At 40.4% G+C, this 17748-nt stretch overlaps 2 protein-coding genes and 1 long non-coding RNA gene across 3 annotated transcripts in view; 2 read left to right on the top strand and 1 right to left on the bottom strand.

Moving 5' to 3' along the window:
- Positions 1 to 268: 268 nt before the first annotated feature.
- slc24a5 (solute carrier family 24 member 5) lies at positions 269 to 7736 on the bottom strand. Its single transcript, XM_044134687.1, has 9 exons — positions 7580 to 7736; positions 5780 to 5959; positions 4491 to 4574; positions 4198 to 4301; positions 3944 to 4044; positions 2030 to 2313; positions 1732 to 1938; positions 848 to 949; positions 269 to 771 (listed from the first exon to the last, which is right to left on the bottom strand). Exons 1-9 carry the CDS (start codon positions 7734 to 7736, stop codon positions 449 to 451), a joined length of 1542 nt encoding a protein of 513 aa, XP_043990622.1. The 3' UTR covers positions 269 to 448.
- Positions 7737 to 8385: 649 nt separating this feature from the next.
- Positions 8386 to 17748, top strand: part of LOC122841399 — a 33552-nt gene continuing 24189 nt past the window's right edge. The window contains exon 1 of the long non-coding RNA XR_006372384.1: positions 8386 to 8525. This is a non-coding gene — a long non-coding RNA (uncharacterized LOC122841399). The remainder of the gene's footprint in view (positions 8526 to 17748) is intronic.
- On the top strand, positions 10743 to 13418 carry rnf128a (ring finger protein 128a). Its single transcript, XM_044134631.1, has one exon. It carries the CDS (start codon positions 11136 to 11138, stop codon positions 12216 to 12218), a length of 1083 nt encoding a protein of 360 aa, XP_043990566.1. The 5' UTR covers positions 10743 to 11135; the 3' UTR covers positions 12219 to 13418.

Raw genomic sequence — 17748 nt, 5'->3', positions numbered from 1 at the left:
TAGTAGATGCAAATCTTTGTATATTTGAGGAAGTGGGGGAGGATAAACTCCCATTGTTTTAATCGTCTCGCTTGATGATTTTTACTTTTAGTCATAAACATGAATGACGTCTCAGAGTTTAGGATGGTTGTAACAGGATGAATGGAAATGTTTTACTACTTATGGCTTGTCCTTGGTGATAAAACCTTATCAGGCTGCATTTCTGACTCAACACATTGAAAGCTGATACTCCTTAAGATCAGTTTATTTTTGGACGTGTTTATTAGAACTCGTCACACTTCCACCTTTTGTAAAAGTCCTGTACAGTACAGATCTAAAGAGGTAACCAAGCACGCATCCGCTTGTGTGGTAGTTTTGTAACTGGTGCCTTTGCTCCTTGACATTTGTTGATCTCAACAGCTTAACGTGTTTGGTGGGTGCTGGTCTTCAGTCCTAAGAAGGTCAGCTCTCAGTCACTGCACAACCGTATGGGATTATTCCCAATAATCCCCAACTCGTATAAAACGGACAGAGTGGCGAAGAGGATGTAGCAAATAAGACTGACAATTCCCAACTTCCAGTCCAGCCTCCATCCATTGATGTGCACTGCTACAAAAAGGAAGACGATGGAGAGAAGTAGTGTGGATGAAATGAAGATCAGGCCAGTGCTGTTGACCTCTACTGGGGTGTTGGTGTCCACAAAGGCAGTCTTGATAAACCAAGGCAGGCCCAGGCACAGCATGTCAAAAACATTGGAGCCCACAATGTTGGACATGGCCATGTCGGCCTTCCCTGAAAAACAGAAAATGTGGTTGGATGCTGTTCTGATTCCACTCCCATTGGCTGGGGTTTTTTTTGACAGTATTACCTTCTCTAGCCACCATCACACTGGCAACTGTGTCTGGTATACTGGTTCCAGCAGCGAGTAAAGTGAGTCCCATCACTGTGTCTGGTATGTCAAGGGTTTCACCTGTCAAAAGAAATCAGATTACATCTCCACCAACACAAGCAGGCTTTGAAGGAGTTACCATAAATCTTATTGAATCTCTACAGACATTCCAGACCATGAAAGTAAAAGAACAACCATTCATGTAATCAGTCTTCATAGTTTGCTGACTCTTTCATCTGAAGCAATCAGTTTTGCAGTTCATTAGTTTTAAAAACCATACATAATTATTGTCCGTGCTCTTTTGTCTTCATTGTGTTCTTGTCTGATGGGATACTAATCTCATTATCCTTCAGGAGACCTATGACTCTCTTGACATCTGTCCTGATATCTTAGTTCAGCTTTGTAGTGCACATCCCTATTGCAAGTAGAGACTGAATCTGTTCGTAAAACACTTGCCGGGTATTGTGTGTACATTCTGCGCTCACATGACTTGCTTTCCTCAGGGTCGTAATCCTTCTATGACTGGTTTGGCACACAGCCCACTGGAGCTACACTGTAATAACCCCCCATTCTCTGGGACAATGGCATCTCAGGAATTAACCAGCAGACCCACATGTGACTCTGCAAAGTAGACGTTTTTCTCACAAGTCTTAAACACTTGTGATCCTCTATGGTTTGCTACAGACCCTGCTGGTTAAAGCCTTCCTTATACTGAAAATGCACAACTGTGGAGTATACGACAATAACGGCTTGTGAATTTGGGTTGTCTAATTTTTAATTTTGAGAAATACTTTATATAACATTGAAATAAAGTGAGAACCTTCCAAAATTGAATTGAGATTACCTTAAAACAGGCAATTTACCTACGACTGTGACCAACCAGACCAGCATGTATGTGAAAGCTGAGATCCAGACTGCTGACATGAAAAAAGTTATCATGAACCATTGTTTCCAGAAGCGTCTCCTGCAGTCGGGAATGGTGATGAAGAGCAGAACGATGACTGGCAGAGACAGAACCCACAAGATCCTTTTCAGGTCGCTCTGCGGTACAGCAAAGACACTTCTGTGCTCTGTTGGGATGAAGGTTGACACTAAGATTTGAGACACGGGATTAGAGCTGCAGTCAAAGACATCATGCTGAGAAGGCCTTGCATTTTGTACCTTCAGTAATCTCATTGAGACCATGTAGGCTGAGCGACAGGTGAGAATACCCTGAGTCGTCATGAAAGATACCGCTGTCTGTTCTGGAGCGTCCACGGACTCGCAGGCTGGTATCATCGTTCCAGCCCATTAGGGGCTGCGTCTCACGCTTCTCAGCAGAACCTGAACCTAGACAGGTGCAGCATGGGCTCAGCTTCCTCAGGACAAACTCGCTGATGCGGAGGTCAAAGCACAGAACCACAATGTAGACCCCATAGACCAGCAGTAGACAGGCTGCCTCGTACCTGTCAACAGAATGGACGCAAACATTCAGCACCGGCTGAAGAAAAATCCCTCAATGATGTGTTTCATGGAGAGCCTCACATCTTTTAGTTAAGTTTCTTCTTGTTTAAGGACAACTTTCCCCTCAAGTTTCGCAACATGAATGGTTAGTGTGAGGGACTGCCTCAAAGCCATTGACCATGCATTGACTGTCCACTGTCCCTACATGCTCATCTAGGAAAAGTGAATACTCCAAGTCAATGACTCGATGCAATCAAAACTCTTTTTAAACCAGTTAGAATAATAAACTGAACCTGACTGGATTCATAAGCAAGTGCGATTGGAATGTATGTACTTTACTTTGGATGTGTCTGCATGTATTTGGACTGAATTGACTTTTCATTTTGCTGTAAGTCCTTTGGGATGATGTTGAGAATTGGTGCTATATAAATTTAATTGAATTGATATCTGAATTGATCTCAATGGGAGGCTCTCCTCAGAAAAACCCAAACATTCATCTGCCTTGTGCTATTGCAGTTATTCACTACTTGAGCCCAGTGCACCTGGTCCTGCCATCCATAAACTACATGTCACTAAAGAAGAAAACAGTCTACTGATTTAAAAAGCTAGTTTAGGAATATTTTCAGGTAAGAATTTGATTTTGGGGCACTGAAATTTGCAGAAACCAGATTGAACTGGTCAAATTCCAAATCACAACAGAAAAAGCAAGGTCCACCTTTATATTGTTCCCTGGACATTTGGACCCAATAACTTATGGTTTATTTCAAAGAAAGGACATGTGGTGCCATAAAAAAAACAGGATTTTAACCTCTTATGTTTCTTAAGTTCATACTGTTTTGGCACTCCTAAATGTTTCAAATCATCAAACTAATTTGAATATCAGGCAAATACAGACACCCAGAATGGATAAATACAAAACACATTTTCAAATGATATGAAGGGAAAAGCTATCCAAACCAATCTGGACAGGTTGGTAAAGACAGAGGTTCCCACTCTTGCCCCTGTTCCATATCCAATATGGCTGCTGCACATATAAAACAAAGTGAAGGATGCAGGTATGAACTATTTATCAGCACTACTGATGGTATGCAGTGACACATATAAAATCATCTACATACATGAAAATGTTCTTTTAGTTTTTGAATCCATAAAATAGAGAGAAACAGATAATAGTACATTTCACCAAAACAACTTTGGTGTGACTTTGTTTCCCAGATCTGAGGCAAACTGAACCAAACATAAACCAGAAAAACATGGCAGCATCTAACTATGCATGTTTCTTCAAACAATAAAAGCATATTTTGTCCACAAGTTATTGTTTTGTATTTTACATGCAGTTGTTTCTAGAGTAATACATATCTTTTGACCTTTTACTACACATTTGTAGTTATATTGTCATGTTGATTGTTTTATTTTTAGACTGACAATCTGTAAGTAATCAAAGTAACACAAGAAGGTAAGAAGACTGTGCATTTGTTTTGTGATCTATTTTCATATTCTCTAGGTCACAGGTTTGCAATAAACATCGATATGTGTCTATTATAACCAACCATCGTATGTTGTGCAAGGTCTGAAGATCAAGTAGCCGTCAGGTGCAGAGTCACTGCATATAAATCAAACACAAAAACTCACCAGAACACTTTGTTATCAGAAATGATCCCAATAACAGCAGCAACACTGATTCCATATGCCAGGCAGTCTCTGAACAGGGGCCAGCAGGTGAGACGCCCTGCCTGATAAGGGAAACAAAAATAAATGGTTTATATTTTGTACAGAGCAACATAGCCAGACAATCTCTGACCTAGTAAAGACGCTGCTCTCATACACAAGGAGGTGATAAGGGGGTAATCTCTACCGGGATCTTTGGGTTTGTTGTTAAAATGTACCATAGAGGCCAAAAGTCCACAGGCTGCACAGATTCCGAGCAGGTTGTACACGGCGGATCCTACAATGGTGCTGATTCCAATGTCCCCCTTGGTTACAAACACCCCTAATAAAAGAAGCACACAGCAAAGTTTGACGTTGGATCCAGGAGCAATGAGGAAGTATTTCTAAAAATAGTGAAAAAGACAAAGAGCATGCAAGGTTAGCAGGTCACACCAGGCCAGGATGGGGAACATATATCCAAACTACATAAAGTATGTTTGTACATACAAATGTTGTCCCTGTGCATGATTACCAAGAAAAGCCGTGACCAATTCGGGTGCAGAACTCCCTGCTGCCATGAATGTAGCTCCTGCCACATCCTGAGAAAGTCCCAGACCTGAGAGAGACCCGAGAAATAAAAAAATTATAAACTATTTGTCTGAAACAAAATAGCTAACAAGAAAGATAATGTGCAGATTTCTACTGTAATCCAATTACTTAAGAAGGAATACTGAATTTCCATCTGCACTGCCGGCCCAAAACATACTGAAATTAAGCAGGGCACCATAAAGATTTCTTTGTGTCACATATATTTGATAAATAAGACGACGCTTAAGCTTGCTGATTTTTGTATAGCAGATTTTAAATATCCTGAAGTATTTTAAATTGAATAATTCTACATATTCTTGATAAACCTTCAAATGCATAAGTTGTAAACTTACAAAGACAAATGTTCACAGTTTGATAAGTATGCTGTAGAGGTCATAATTTATCGCTATGGATGTAGTCAGCTCTGCTGCTTGCATCTCTGCAGGGATCAGACTTTCCTAGGCAATTGTCTTGCAAATCATTGTAATAAATAATTTACAACTTACTGTTTGAATAATTGGCTTCTCCTTTTCGAAGGAGAGTAGAAACCTGTACTGCCACACCAAATGATTATGTCAGAAAAACAATCTTATCTTCACAATTATTTTTACAGCTCGTATCCTCCAATCACTGCGACTGAGTTAATAAGTAATGTGAGCTAATAATCACAAGTGCTTAACAATAACTTTATGCAACATAGATAATTTAAGTGGATGTGTGAAATGCACAGTGGGCAAATGATCAGGTTTGAGAAACATCAGCGCTGTGGTGGCCGGCGAGGGACGGGCTGAACAGGAACTTCAACGCCAATAAACTGAGGTTAGGCAAAAGTCCTAAAACAATGCCAAGGACAGCGAGCAACTTACACAATCAGCTTCTGTAAAACACGCTGGCAAGCACTTTAGTCCTGGAACAGCAGTTATCAATGAAAGTCACAGGCCACCGGGCAGTTTGAACACTAAATCATATTTAACTTAATAAAGCAAACATAGTCTGATTTGCACATGATATTAGGATAATACAACCACTCCAAAGTAAGAGAATTTTAATTTTTTTGTCTTACTTTAAATAATAAATACTTTAAATAACTGAGGAAATAATTTATTGATTAAAAAGATAAGCCGATAAACTTTTGCTTTCTTAACTTCAGGACTAAATGTATCACAATCACATGATGTGGCTTTCGCACATCTTCAGCACACAAATTTTCAATAACATGTTCATGGCCCTTACGTTCACTTATTACTTCTAGAGATGGCAGAAAGTAATCGTCACAGACTATGGAAACAGCCAAAAGCATGTAGAATATGAGCATGAAATATATGACCAGGCCCCCATCTTTCCTCTCCTGCACTGTGAAGAAGCCTTCAGGAAACTCAGAGGCTTGTGGCGCGATGCATTCTGTTTCATTCTCTGAAACAACAGAAAACACACACAAACGCACTCCTTTAGTCCTTTAGAGAGTCACTGAGAAAATCTGCTCAATCAAACAACTCAAGCAGTTTGGGGAATCTGGGAAGATTGTCTGAATTCTTGATGGAATTTACTCTGTGCCAAATAAAATGTCTGGCTAATCTTTAGTCCACGATTAAATCTTCTTATAACCCTACATTTGGTTATGTTTCACGTGTTTCTGACGGAGAAATCTAAATGTGCTCTTTGTACAAAAGGTTTGCAAACTAGCCGCGTTATTGTACAGAACTCTGCTGAATTTGAGGTCATATGAAAAGTCTGTCATAAGCAAAGACAGGGATATTACATGTTTGATATAGCACACTCTGATTGTGTCATCTGATTAAGAAACATGTTAATAAAAAGATATTATGTTTATGGGTGCAGGAAGATTTTCACCACACGAGGAAAAGACAAAGAACAAATATCGTAATTGTGTTTCCATTTTCTCAAAATTGTACAAAGCCTTGATGAATTTTCAGTTGTGATGTAAAGAAAACATTTATATCATCCCAAAACTATATATATATTCACAAAATTACATTTTTATATAGTGTAATGTGATTTTTGCACATTTCTGTTTTCACAACATATTTATTTCACAAGAGTAAAAGTACTCAATGACACCTTACAAATAAAAGAGCAAAGCAAGATTGCACCCACGCTCTTACTGACACCTTTGTGCAATGACGCATGTTGATTCTTTGTAACCTATTTGCAATATACAGCTTCAGCTGGAATTTAAACAAGCAAATGTCAGGTAAAGCCAAAGACTAAGATTTATTTCAGATTAATCAGATAAAAAAACAACAACAAACAAACAAAAAAAACAGGACTAGGCTTAAAAGTATACTACAAGTTTATATGTTTCAATAAATGTTAATGTTATGTTTCCTCTATGTGTACCACATTTAACAAAGATTCAAGTAGGGTCACTGTAAGTGCAGCAATTTAAGCCAATATGACAAAATATGGTTACTGATTCTTTAAGAAACTCATTGAACCATTACTGCTAATATTCACCTTCTTGTAAATCACTTTTTTGTCGACTTTTTTTTATTATTATTTCTGGGAATCTTATGGCATTGTTGTTTGTTGCAACTTTATCTTACTATGACGAGTCTCCATGTTTGTTAATTGTTTTTTGTTATTTTTTACATGTACATTTACTGGTGCGATGCAAACCTGGTCTTTAATGTGTTCAAAGGGATTTGGGGAGCTCTCTCAAAATGCCTTTGTAAAAGCAGGCCTGGATACCATAGTCTATTTAAACTATTAACAACAAGCTACATCAGAATATTCAATTTCAGTCTCAAAAGGAAGATCGAATTCTGTTACGTTTCAGAAGTTGGTCACAAAGCTTAGAACAAACAAAATACTTTTTAATTTTAAGATTTAGCCAAGTTATTCCAACTCCATTGGTTTAAAAAGAAAGAAATGACGACACATTAATTCACATGTTGCTTTTTTTTTAAAAAAAAATGCTATGGAATTAATTAAAGAAAATCTATTTCTATAGGGTTTGATGAGTAGACAAAACCTAAATCTACCACATAAATCAGAATATTTGCATGTGCTTACCAAGAGCCCGGCGCACCCTGACAGATTGGTTCTCCTCAGCAGTTTTTGCTGTAAATGATACAAGATGAATACATGCATACAAAAAAAGCACAAAGCCCAAAAAGTAAGGTATAAAATCCTTTCTCCTTTTTTTCTGCACAGCTGGAGCTTTATCCATAATAATTTGACAGATAAATAAAATAAACTGAAATTAACAGCTCTCCCAGAGAACCATGTGTCGTCTTTAGTTTAATTAGTCTACAGGGATTTAAAGAAAGTTGAAGCTGCTTGTTAAAGCTGCATCTAACTCTACTCTAAACTACAAGCTGCACAGAGAGGATATCAAAGCAGGGGAAGCATCCTTTAAGGTCTGGTGGTACCACAGTGAGAGTGAGGGGGGTGATCACGAGTTGCGAGTCATTCCACTTGACTTGAACGGACTCCTGCCCGAGGCGCATCAGAGGGTGTAATTCCTCATAAGCAGGCTTTAGCGCAGATCTACCACTTTTTAAACAGGCGGAAACATGTTATTTTTTCAGTGGTGAAAGAATCACAGTGAAAGGTCTGAAGCTGAGGATTTTGGGGTTAACGCTGCCATGGGTTAGATTTCACCTTTATCCCGACAGATGGCATAAACCCATAAAAACGAGGATAAATAGTTATTTATAGTCTTCATATCTTCGGCAATTGGATTTATCTTGATGTATTTTGAGATGACAACCTGCAAAGTCACCTTATTGACAATAAAAGCAAACTCCTAACAACCATATATTTTTCACTACCAGTCTTGTGCCAGAAGAGGGGGTGTGTTCAGAGTCTGATGGACAGGACTTGTTTGGACATGCCTCAAGTCACCCCGAGTTTGAGCAGGTTCCATTTCCGAAGCTCTCATTCCAGATCCCTGGTAATATCGGTAATTATTCAGCTAAGAATGAAGGTCTACCGCACTAATCCACGGAAGCAGTGGGTGAGTTTGCTTGTTAGTTTTCAATGCGAGTTACTCTTAAGATTGCTTGTGGTTTGTTCTGCAGGCGCATACAATATCAGCAAAAATATATTTTAAAGAAGTGACTTTGACCAATTTATTGTGTGTGTTGCATATTACATAAAGCGCACGCTTATTTTGTTGTGATGGGTCAGTAGGCGTGTATGTATGTATGTAAACAGCAGTGTGCATTTCCTCCGGTTCATAAATATCTCTGAGCCAATGGCGCCCCTTAGTGGATTTGAACCGTCATGTCGCTTGGTCTGTTGCTGAAACACACAGAAATGCTTGATTCAGTGATTCTCAGTAGACAGATCCCCATAGCTGGCACACAAGGTTTATGTGACTCCTGAGATCACTCCATGATTGAACCCAAACAAACAAACAAACAAAAAAAAAATGTCTGGCACAAAAACAACACTGGAGATTTGTAACAGAAAAGGATCTTTACAGTAAATTATGGTGGTGATAGGGCATCATGCCCTGGGATTACTGTTTTTTAATCAAAGCAGATAAACAGTTTCAATACAAGTTTCAGTGGTAGAAAGCCAGAAGTGTGAGTTCAGTCGTACATAGCAGCAAAGGAATGGCTTCACCAAAAGAAAGTACATTTTTTAGAATGGACTAGCTAGTGCAGCGTAAGAGCTGACAGAAAACTTGTTGGTCCACTTGAAGAGGGGAGATTCCCACACAGCCTGACAGAATAAGGGAACTTTTCAAATAGGCTGTATTGTAAAATATGTAGACAACATGTGATGTGTTTTTGTAGAGTCCTGCTTCTACAAGGTGCTTCAAGAAAGTATTGGTTTAAAAATACAATCTCGTTCAATTGGGTTATACTGTAGCTCTTTTTACACTTTCTTCTAATATTACACATTAAAGGTGGAAAACACAAGATTTGAAATTATTTGCCATTACACATTGTTTTATTGAAAAAAACAAACACCTTTTAACAGACATTTGAGAAACACCATGGGCCTTTATTTAATTGTTTTTTATGGATGAATGTTGTACTTTGATGCCCGGATGTCTTTGAATTGGTTTCAGTTCTTTCTTTGTTGGTTTTCTTAACATCCAATCAGCTTAGTCATTGGACCAGTTAAAGTAACTGTCTTTTAGTGTGGTCACTAGTTTTGGTTTTGGTTCCTCTTATGTTATTATTTGAACCAACATGGGACCTAAAAAAAAGAATCTGATTGCTATTTCTCATATTTTGTCTCTGAAACTCAGGCATTTCTTCACTTCAGTATCTCTTGCCCAGAGGAATTTCTGCTATCTTTATTTCTATAAGTGCCTGCTTCTCCTTCCTGCCCCATTTCAGTGAGTCGAACTGGCTGCTGAAATGTCTCTAAATATTTGGACATTGAAACCACTCTGTTGCCAGAGGTCCTTATCTGGTCAAATTGTTCTCAGTCTGGCTTGCACAAAATTTTTTTGCCCTAGTCCAGACCATTAAAAAACCCCAGCAGATGCCAGCATTTCAGCAGAAACTTGTGCTGATATTCTAAAAAGTTTCATATAATTCCACACAACAGGAGAAATTCATTAAGAGAAAGATTGTTGTTTTAATTCATTGTATGCCACAACCTGTGTTGCTAGGAATTTAAGGGTCATAGCATCAACTTAGTTTCTTTTGTCAAGAGTTCCGAGCTGCAGTTGCATAAAGAATAAATGCATGACTTTTTTATTTGCAGATATTTCTGTAGTGATATTTTATTATAAGCAAGTTATTCTGCTGCCTTCTGTGGTTTGTGTTCTTGTTGGTGGGCTAAGGTACAATGTCAGCTTGGCAGGAAACCTCGCCATCTCATCTGTCACTGGAATCCTCTGTGTGTGTGTCTCTTTCTCTCTTTGCTTGTGTGTTTTCACTTGTGCGTAATAAGATACAATGGAAACTTAACAATGCCCAGTTCCATCTCAGTTATCACCAGCGTGGTGAGCCTTCGTTCGTCTCAGTAACTTACAGTCATTTATAAAATTATATGATTGGAAAAACAACAAGGGTGTTAATAAAGTCTCAAGAGGAGGCAGTCTTTGCTTGGCTCAACCATGACATGAATAGTCACTGTACTTGCCAGTTCGCTTTACATAACAATGAGTCTCCTCAGAGAAAAAGGGGAAGAAAACAAGCCGGGCGAGAAAAACTGGTCGAGTTGCTTTGCTCATCATTACAAAAGCAAGTCAGAAGCTTTTAATAGTCTAACGTTTTGCTCTGAGGTACTGATCTACAAATTTCTCCTTATCAGTGGACTTATCCCACCTTTTCTTCTAGAACATCATTCCTTTCCTTTCACTGACAGCCCACCTTTGACTGTATTTTTTTGTACTTGTTGAATAGCACCACCCCGCCCTCTATGTGGATTTCTTAGTGTTCAAGGTTCAGGAAGATAACGAGAGGTGAGTGGCTGACGCAGAGCTTGTGTTATGTTACCAGAGGATCATATTACTGGTGACAGCAGGTTGGCTGAAACTTTAGCTGCCTTCAGATCGCTGTGACTTGAAGCAAAACAGGAACTAGGACTAATAAAAGGAGTTATAAAGAAGATATTCACAACTCACAGACTATTTCCTGTTGTTTGAAGGCGAGTTACCATGGGTGAGAAGACACAACCGTTGTTGCTAATTTTGCTGTGTATGTCGGGGCTTGTTCCTCGTTCTGCAGCTTTCGTGTTTTGGACTGCCTCGTTGGAAACAAGCTATCATTACAGCAGCAATGACACCGTGGTAAAGTTCTGTGAGTGTGGGGTGTATGGCCGTAACTCTGAAGTGAAGAAATTCTCAGGCTATGTGGCTGTTCCCAAAGGAGATCCCACAGGCTGTAGCTCAGACTCTTCCTACGGCCGGAACTCCAGCCAGGAATGGATCGCGCTGGTGAAAAGAGGGAACTGTACTTTCAGCGAAAAGATCAACGCTGCCATGTACCAGGGAGCAGCCGGGGTGGTGGTGTACAATGTGGACGGCAGTGGAAATGGCACCTCTTACATGTCTCACCCAGACACAGGTGATGCTATCGCTATCATGATTGGCAACATTCAGGGCACAGAGATCGCCAACTCGGTGAAAAATGGAACTGTTGTGTACATGTTCATTGATGTGGGCAATCCTCACGGGCCTTGGATGGACACATACTGGCTCTACTTTCTGTCTATCGCCTTCTTCATCGTGACAGCCGCCTCAATCACCTACTTTGTGTTCATCTCCGCAAACCGTCTGTACAGCATGAGCAGGCACAGGCGCACTGAGAAGAGGCTGAAATCTGAGGCCAAGAAGGCCATCAGGCGCCTTGAGGTGATCACACTGAAACGAGGGGATGAGCTCACGATGTCTGATGCGATGTGTGCCGTTTGCATTGAATCCTACAAAGCGGGTGAGGTGGTGACAGTGCTGACCTGCGACCACGTCTTCCACAAAGCCTGCATTGAACCCTGGCTGCTGGAGAGGAGGACCTGCCCCATGTGCAAGTGCGACATCCTGAAGGCTCTGGGAGTAGAGGAAGAAGTCAAAGTCGACATGTCTATGAGTTCTCCACCAGAGGTCACTGTGGTCACAGTGACAGGAGGAGACGCTCTGTATGAAGTCCCACTGAACGAGCCCACGAGCCATGAACCAGAGCAACAGCAACATCGCTATGACAACAGGGCCTTTGAGGACGACTCTGAGGCTGCTAGAGGATGAGCAAAGATAACAACAGGAAGAAAACAATGAACAATAACAACTGTAACCCTTTGTAATGAACGAGGACGGTGGAATCAAGGTTCCAATCAAAGAAAATGATCTTCCAATCCAGACGTACTTAAAAAGAAAACAACTCGAAGAATTTATGTGAGGAGTAAAGATGAATTAGGAATTAGGTTTCTGTTATTTTATTCCTTTGGTTATAATGCATGAATGTCATGTTTTCACAGATTTATCAGTAGATGGCTATGAAAACCAACAAGCTGCAGAGTGACACGAGTGTCACTTTTCTGTTTTGCATGGCAAGCACAGTCGGCATTGTTTATGGACTCCAGGTGTGGTATAGGATTTGAATGTCTGTTTGCTGTTGGGGCCAAATTTCTTCCTGTAGCTCGAGTTACTCTCTGAAGCTAATTCACCGATTCCTTATGAGCAAACCAAATGTCTGTTCATCGACAAACTTGATTGTTTCACTTTCTTTCTGTCCCTGTTAAAACTGGTCTGGATCTTTCCATTTTCACTCAAGCAACAGGACATTATCTACAAACACTCCCTCATGATCACGCCCTTGAGTGGAAAAGCAGGATGGTTCACTTTGCACTGCTACGACCAAAAATAATAATAATAAAAAAAAACCCTGAAACCTGGAGCTTTAGAAATGTTTGTGCTGGAACTGGCGTAAGCCTAAACATGGCAGTGAAATGAATGTCTTTTAGTTTGTCGAAGACCTTATAGAATTGTTTTCTTGGATAGTGGGGAAATAATGCATTCTTGTTCTTTAAATTATGTATATTTAGACCTGTTTGTAATTTATAATATACATTTTTTGTTATTATAATAAGACTATGCAAAATGTTTGGGTAACCTTCCATGTCTAAAGAACGGATTTCCAAGCACAAAATCTCTGTCTTCCTGGTTTTCATTTGACATTTTAGAGTTTAGTTGGTTCATCTGGTCTACCTCTTAATGAGTCGATATGAATCTCAATACCAGATGGAGTTTTTTCCTTTCTCTGATTGGTATGATTGTGTTGAAAATGGTACTTAATAGCCCTTTCCTATTGCTGATTTATTTTCAAGGGTGTTTTACGGATTCCAGGAGTCTTAAATTGACTTGTAAACACAAATATTACTTCTGTATTAAATCACATTGATGTTTATAAGAATTCAATAAATCCCTCAAAATGAGGCCAACTCTGAACAACACATGTCTGCATGGATCCGTGTGTAAAAGGCAGGAGAGTGTATTGTGTGCATCAGAAAGGTGTGTGCCTGTGGTAACGTTTGTACTTATTTAGCGAGTTTTGGGTTCAGCCGTTGGAGAGCAGGGAAACAATAATTACCTCTCCCCAGGTGGGAACAGAAACCATGAACTTGAGCTGGATAATCATCACACTGCACCAGTACAAGGGGACCTGACAGGACAGGTCGAGATATGCAGCTGCATGCCGACCGAATTATTAAACACAGAATATTTCCATGAGTTTTCTGTCGAGCGTTTGCGTGTCCTTACAGTCCAGCCGCTAATGGACCTGGGTGGTTATGAAAGCCTCTGGTAATAATTTATTAAAGAACTTTAGGTGGGTGGTGTTTGCTCTTCAGACTATTTATCTTGTAACGTCATGAATTGTGGCCACAAAAGCGACACACTTTGAGTCATCCCTTATTTCTATATGTTAGGCTTCCAGGAAGTCCAATAACACTGTAATCCCTTAATGTGACCTTCAGTGACAGTTCTACTGGCTTTCTTATGGTTTGGCGAAATGTTTATTTAGAGGTTGGCAGCTTTTATAACTCTGTAAGCGTTAGCACATGGCAGATTATGATCAAGTTAGATGACACAGCTCTCAGGTGGTGTGTCAGATCTTTTATGAATTTCCCAAGCGCATGACTTTCAGATGCTGTTCATGTGCTGTGGACTGTTTTTTTTAAAGGTTTATTCTTCCCCTTTTTTCCTGCACTTCTTTAATTTTTACCTCAAGTGTGAATACAAAGTGAGCAGTCAGATATTTTAGGGATGTTTCTGGCTGTTGAATTTTCTTTAAACATTTTATTGAGAAACATAAAGAAGGATCCACAATTTTAAAGTTTAGAAATGCACCAATCAATGAATGAATAATGGGATTATAACTACTTACATGTCTGCAACAACTATCTGTTTATCCATAAACAAACAAACAAAAACGTCAAAGAAGAATTACAACCTCTTGTCCATTTATTCGTGCTTCTCAACTTATCCAGTCCTGTCAGATTCCAGGCGAAGATCACACCCACAATCATTTCCTATTAAATAGTACTTTCTGTGCCTCAGGGCCTTTCGGTACACGTCAGACGTTGATTTATTTCAGCGCTGCCTGTGCGAGTGCTGAGAAACGCTGGCTGAGAGGTGTTGAGGCAGCAGCAGGTAGAATAACAAGCCACGATGTTTCCTGTGACAACACTACAGTCGGAAAGCACAGATGTGGGTCTTTCTTCTCATGGCGTTTCCTCTTCCTTTCTGGGCAGCATGTTCTGAATTCCAGTTTTCTGCTGCGAGTCTTATGCTCCCTGGTCAGATGGTTATAGTGGCACAACATCAAGACAGAGAATCGATAGCGAACTAACTGGCTGGGTTGGAAACAACTGGCATGCTCCGAGTTTAGAGGCACTGCTCCGCTCAGCAGTGTCGCTCCTCTGATTTATTGCCATTGTTAAGGAGAAAATTGAGTCAGAAGGTTCTCATTAAATGGCACAGTGGTTGGTGGCTGTGCCTTTATTCCAAACATGACCTTCAGTTTCTTGATAAGAGTAAAAATACTGGAATTAACTGTAGCTTATCTGCTTTTTTACAGCACATGGAATTCAGTTGTCAACAAATAAACTTGAATGGTGGTCTGCACCTGGGTGACAAATACAGAAAATGGAGCAGTGTTTATGTCTAAATATACTCTCTGTGGAGGCAGTTATGGCTGTCTTGCAGCACCACCTGGTGGAGAATGACTTGCAATGCATTTAACCGCCTGGCCTTCCTATTTTTGCCAAATGCACAGAATAATCACATTTTCTGCAGTAAAAATATAAAACTTAATTTTATGTAGAATTTAATGGAGTTGTGCCGGTCTTCATCTTTCTTTATTTTTTTATATTTCTCTTGAATTTTAAATCAGCTTTTGCTTGAGCGCAAAACACACGCACACTTTTGTGTGAGGTCTCTCTTTCTGCTGCACTGCTTCAGCAGGGCAAAAAGACAGTCTTCCTAATCAAATTACAGTAAGTCTTGTCTCAGCCTCTCTCGTCCCAGACTGTCTTAGTAATTATCCAAACGAGGCAGAGAAATTAGATTACAAAAGTGCAGTAAGACCTAAATGGATGCATTTTGTCATGCACTGAGTAATTTACAAAACCCCCAAAATATTTATATTCTGCTCAGATAAACAGATGGATCACAAGCCTCTTGTTTGTGCGGAACCAACTTGTTTTTCATTAGCTTAGTAATAAAGTGAAAATGCACAGAAATAAAGTTACAAAGAGTGTCACACAAAGCTTTTGCTCACGTTGTCGGCTAAACTGTAGCTTTGCTGCTGGTGTCATCTACGCATGCATTTAATGAACCGACTACAGGTGCTAAATCTCAGGTTTGTCCAGGAGGGGACACTTATAGCCGCCACTTGATGTTTTAAGCTCTTCCTTCCCATTGTTATCCGTCCAGCAGAACAGATACTGCTGAGTGCACCGGACAGGGCAAATCTCATCCTGTGTCATTGTTGTTACTTCCCCCTCCTGCCCTGTCCTTTGACATGTTTCCCGCCTCAGTCTGCACTGCTCTTTCTTTCCTGCTGACAGAAAAAGGGCAGGAGAGCAGGGTCAAAGCGAATCAGAGGATGTCTGAGGAAGAGACACCTCTTCCCCTTTGACTCAGTGGAAGGAAGTATTGTCACAATGTGAGAGGACCGCGTAGTAGGTGGAAAAAGCTGGCCCTCATCGTCTGTTTGTCTGCTTCTTGTCATTATTGCTGCTCTGTATTCATTTGAACAATTAAATCTAGATTATTAGGGGTCCTTAATAGACTACAGATATTTCTAGCCTGCCACCTACTGGAGAAAAGTAACTGCAGCTCTTCTGGACTGAAAAAGTGTTTCATTCCAGAAACACAGTAAACAACACACTAAATGTGTTGTTTACTGTGTTAGTTTTTAGGTTATGACCAGGCTTAAACCCTGTAAAAATTTTGAAAATGTAGTTAGACCCTATATAGTGTCTTCCTGACGTTGTTCACCCTGCTGATGCTATGAAAGCAGCATGCCTCATCACAGATAACAATGAGCAAGAGGAAGTGAAGCTGCAGGTCATGTGGTGCTATGAAAACAGTTTCTCTTTGAGTGGGACGAAAACAGAGGTTGAGATTCATGGACTCCTGGAAGCTTTGCAGTGTGCACATGCCCACTTAGCATCAGGTGATGCCGCTCTGAAAAACGTCATTAGCAACAAGCTGATGACGGTTCCGTCTATCATGACTTGGACTGCTGTGCTGATATTTAAGTTTCTACCTAGAAAGCTCAAAATGCTGACAATAGACAAGGCAACATTTCCCTTTTCCCTGTGTTTATTCTCCGGCTTCCTCCCACGGTCCAAAAACATGACTGTCAGGTTAATTGGTTTCTCTAAATTCTCCCTAGGTGTGAGTGTGTGTGTGAATGGTTGTGTGTCTTGTATGTCTTTGTGTTGCCCTGCGACAGACTGGCGACCTGTCCAGGGTGAACCCCGCCTCTCGCCCGGAACGTAGCTGGAGATCGGCACCAGCACCCCTCCCGACCCCATTTAGGGAAGAAGGGTGTAAGAAAATGGATGGATGGATGGATTGTCTGAATTCTCATGGCCTGAGGGGAGGATTCAAGCTAAATTTCCACGTGATAAAAACTGCCACTCAACACAGTTTGATAACAGGAATCAATGATCAAGCTGCTTTTCATCAGCTCCTGCCATTTGCTTTAATTTTATTCATGCACATCTTACTGGAGGCTCCCTTCTCTGAAATATCAATAGTCGGCATTCAAGGGTGTGTATGTGTGTTGCCGTGTTTCCCAGCAGTCCATCCATCCAGCCTGATTAACTCCTTGTGTGTCCTGTTGCCTGCAGCGATTAATTAATGACCCATTTGCCTAATTGCAAAGAGCCGGGAGGGCAAAGAGAAAAGCAAAAGAGTGATTGCGTGGGGATTAGCAAGGTAATGTTTATCTTTTGGTTTGGCTGTAAGGGAGAGTTGGTGTGATGCTGATACGGATGCAAAGCTTAAGATCAGGTGCCAAAAAATGTAAACGGGCGTGTACGAGTCCAAAAATCTTCTGATTGCACCAGGGAGTATTATTCTGTCACAGCGTGCCTGCGAGTGTGACCCGCTCTCCGGCGAGTGTTACATTTTTATGTCTGTTGCGAAACTGCAAAAAGCCTCAGGTTTTTCTCAGCCTCCTTGCGAGTCTTTGTGCTGATTGTGCTTTTCTAAAAGCTGTGCTCATTCTCAAAAGTCACCCGTTCACTCTGACCATCTGTCGAAG

This window comes from Gambusia affinis, linkage group LG02 (assembly GCF_019740435.1).
Source record: "Gambusia affinis linkage group LG02, SWU_Gaff_1.0, whole genome shotgun sequence".
Taxonomy (NCBI): Eukaryota; Metazoa; Chordata; class Actinopteri; order Cyprinodontiformes; family Poeciliidae; genus Gambusia; species Gambusia affinis.
This window is presented reverse-complemented; position numbering and strand designations above follow the sequence as displayed.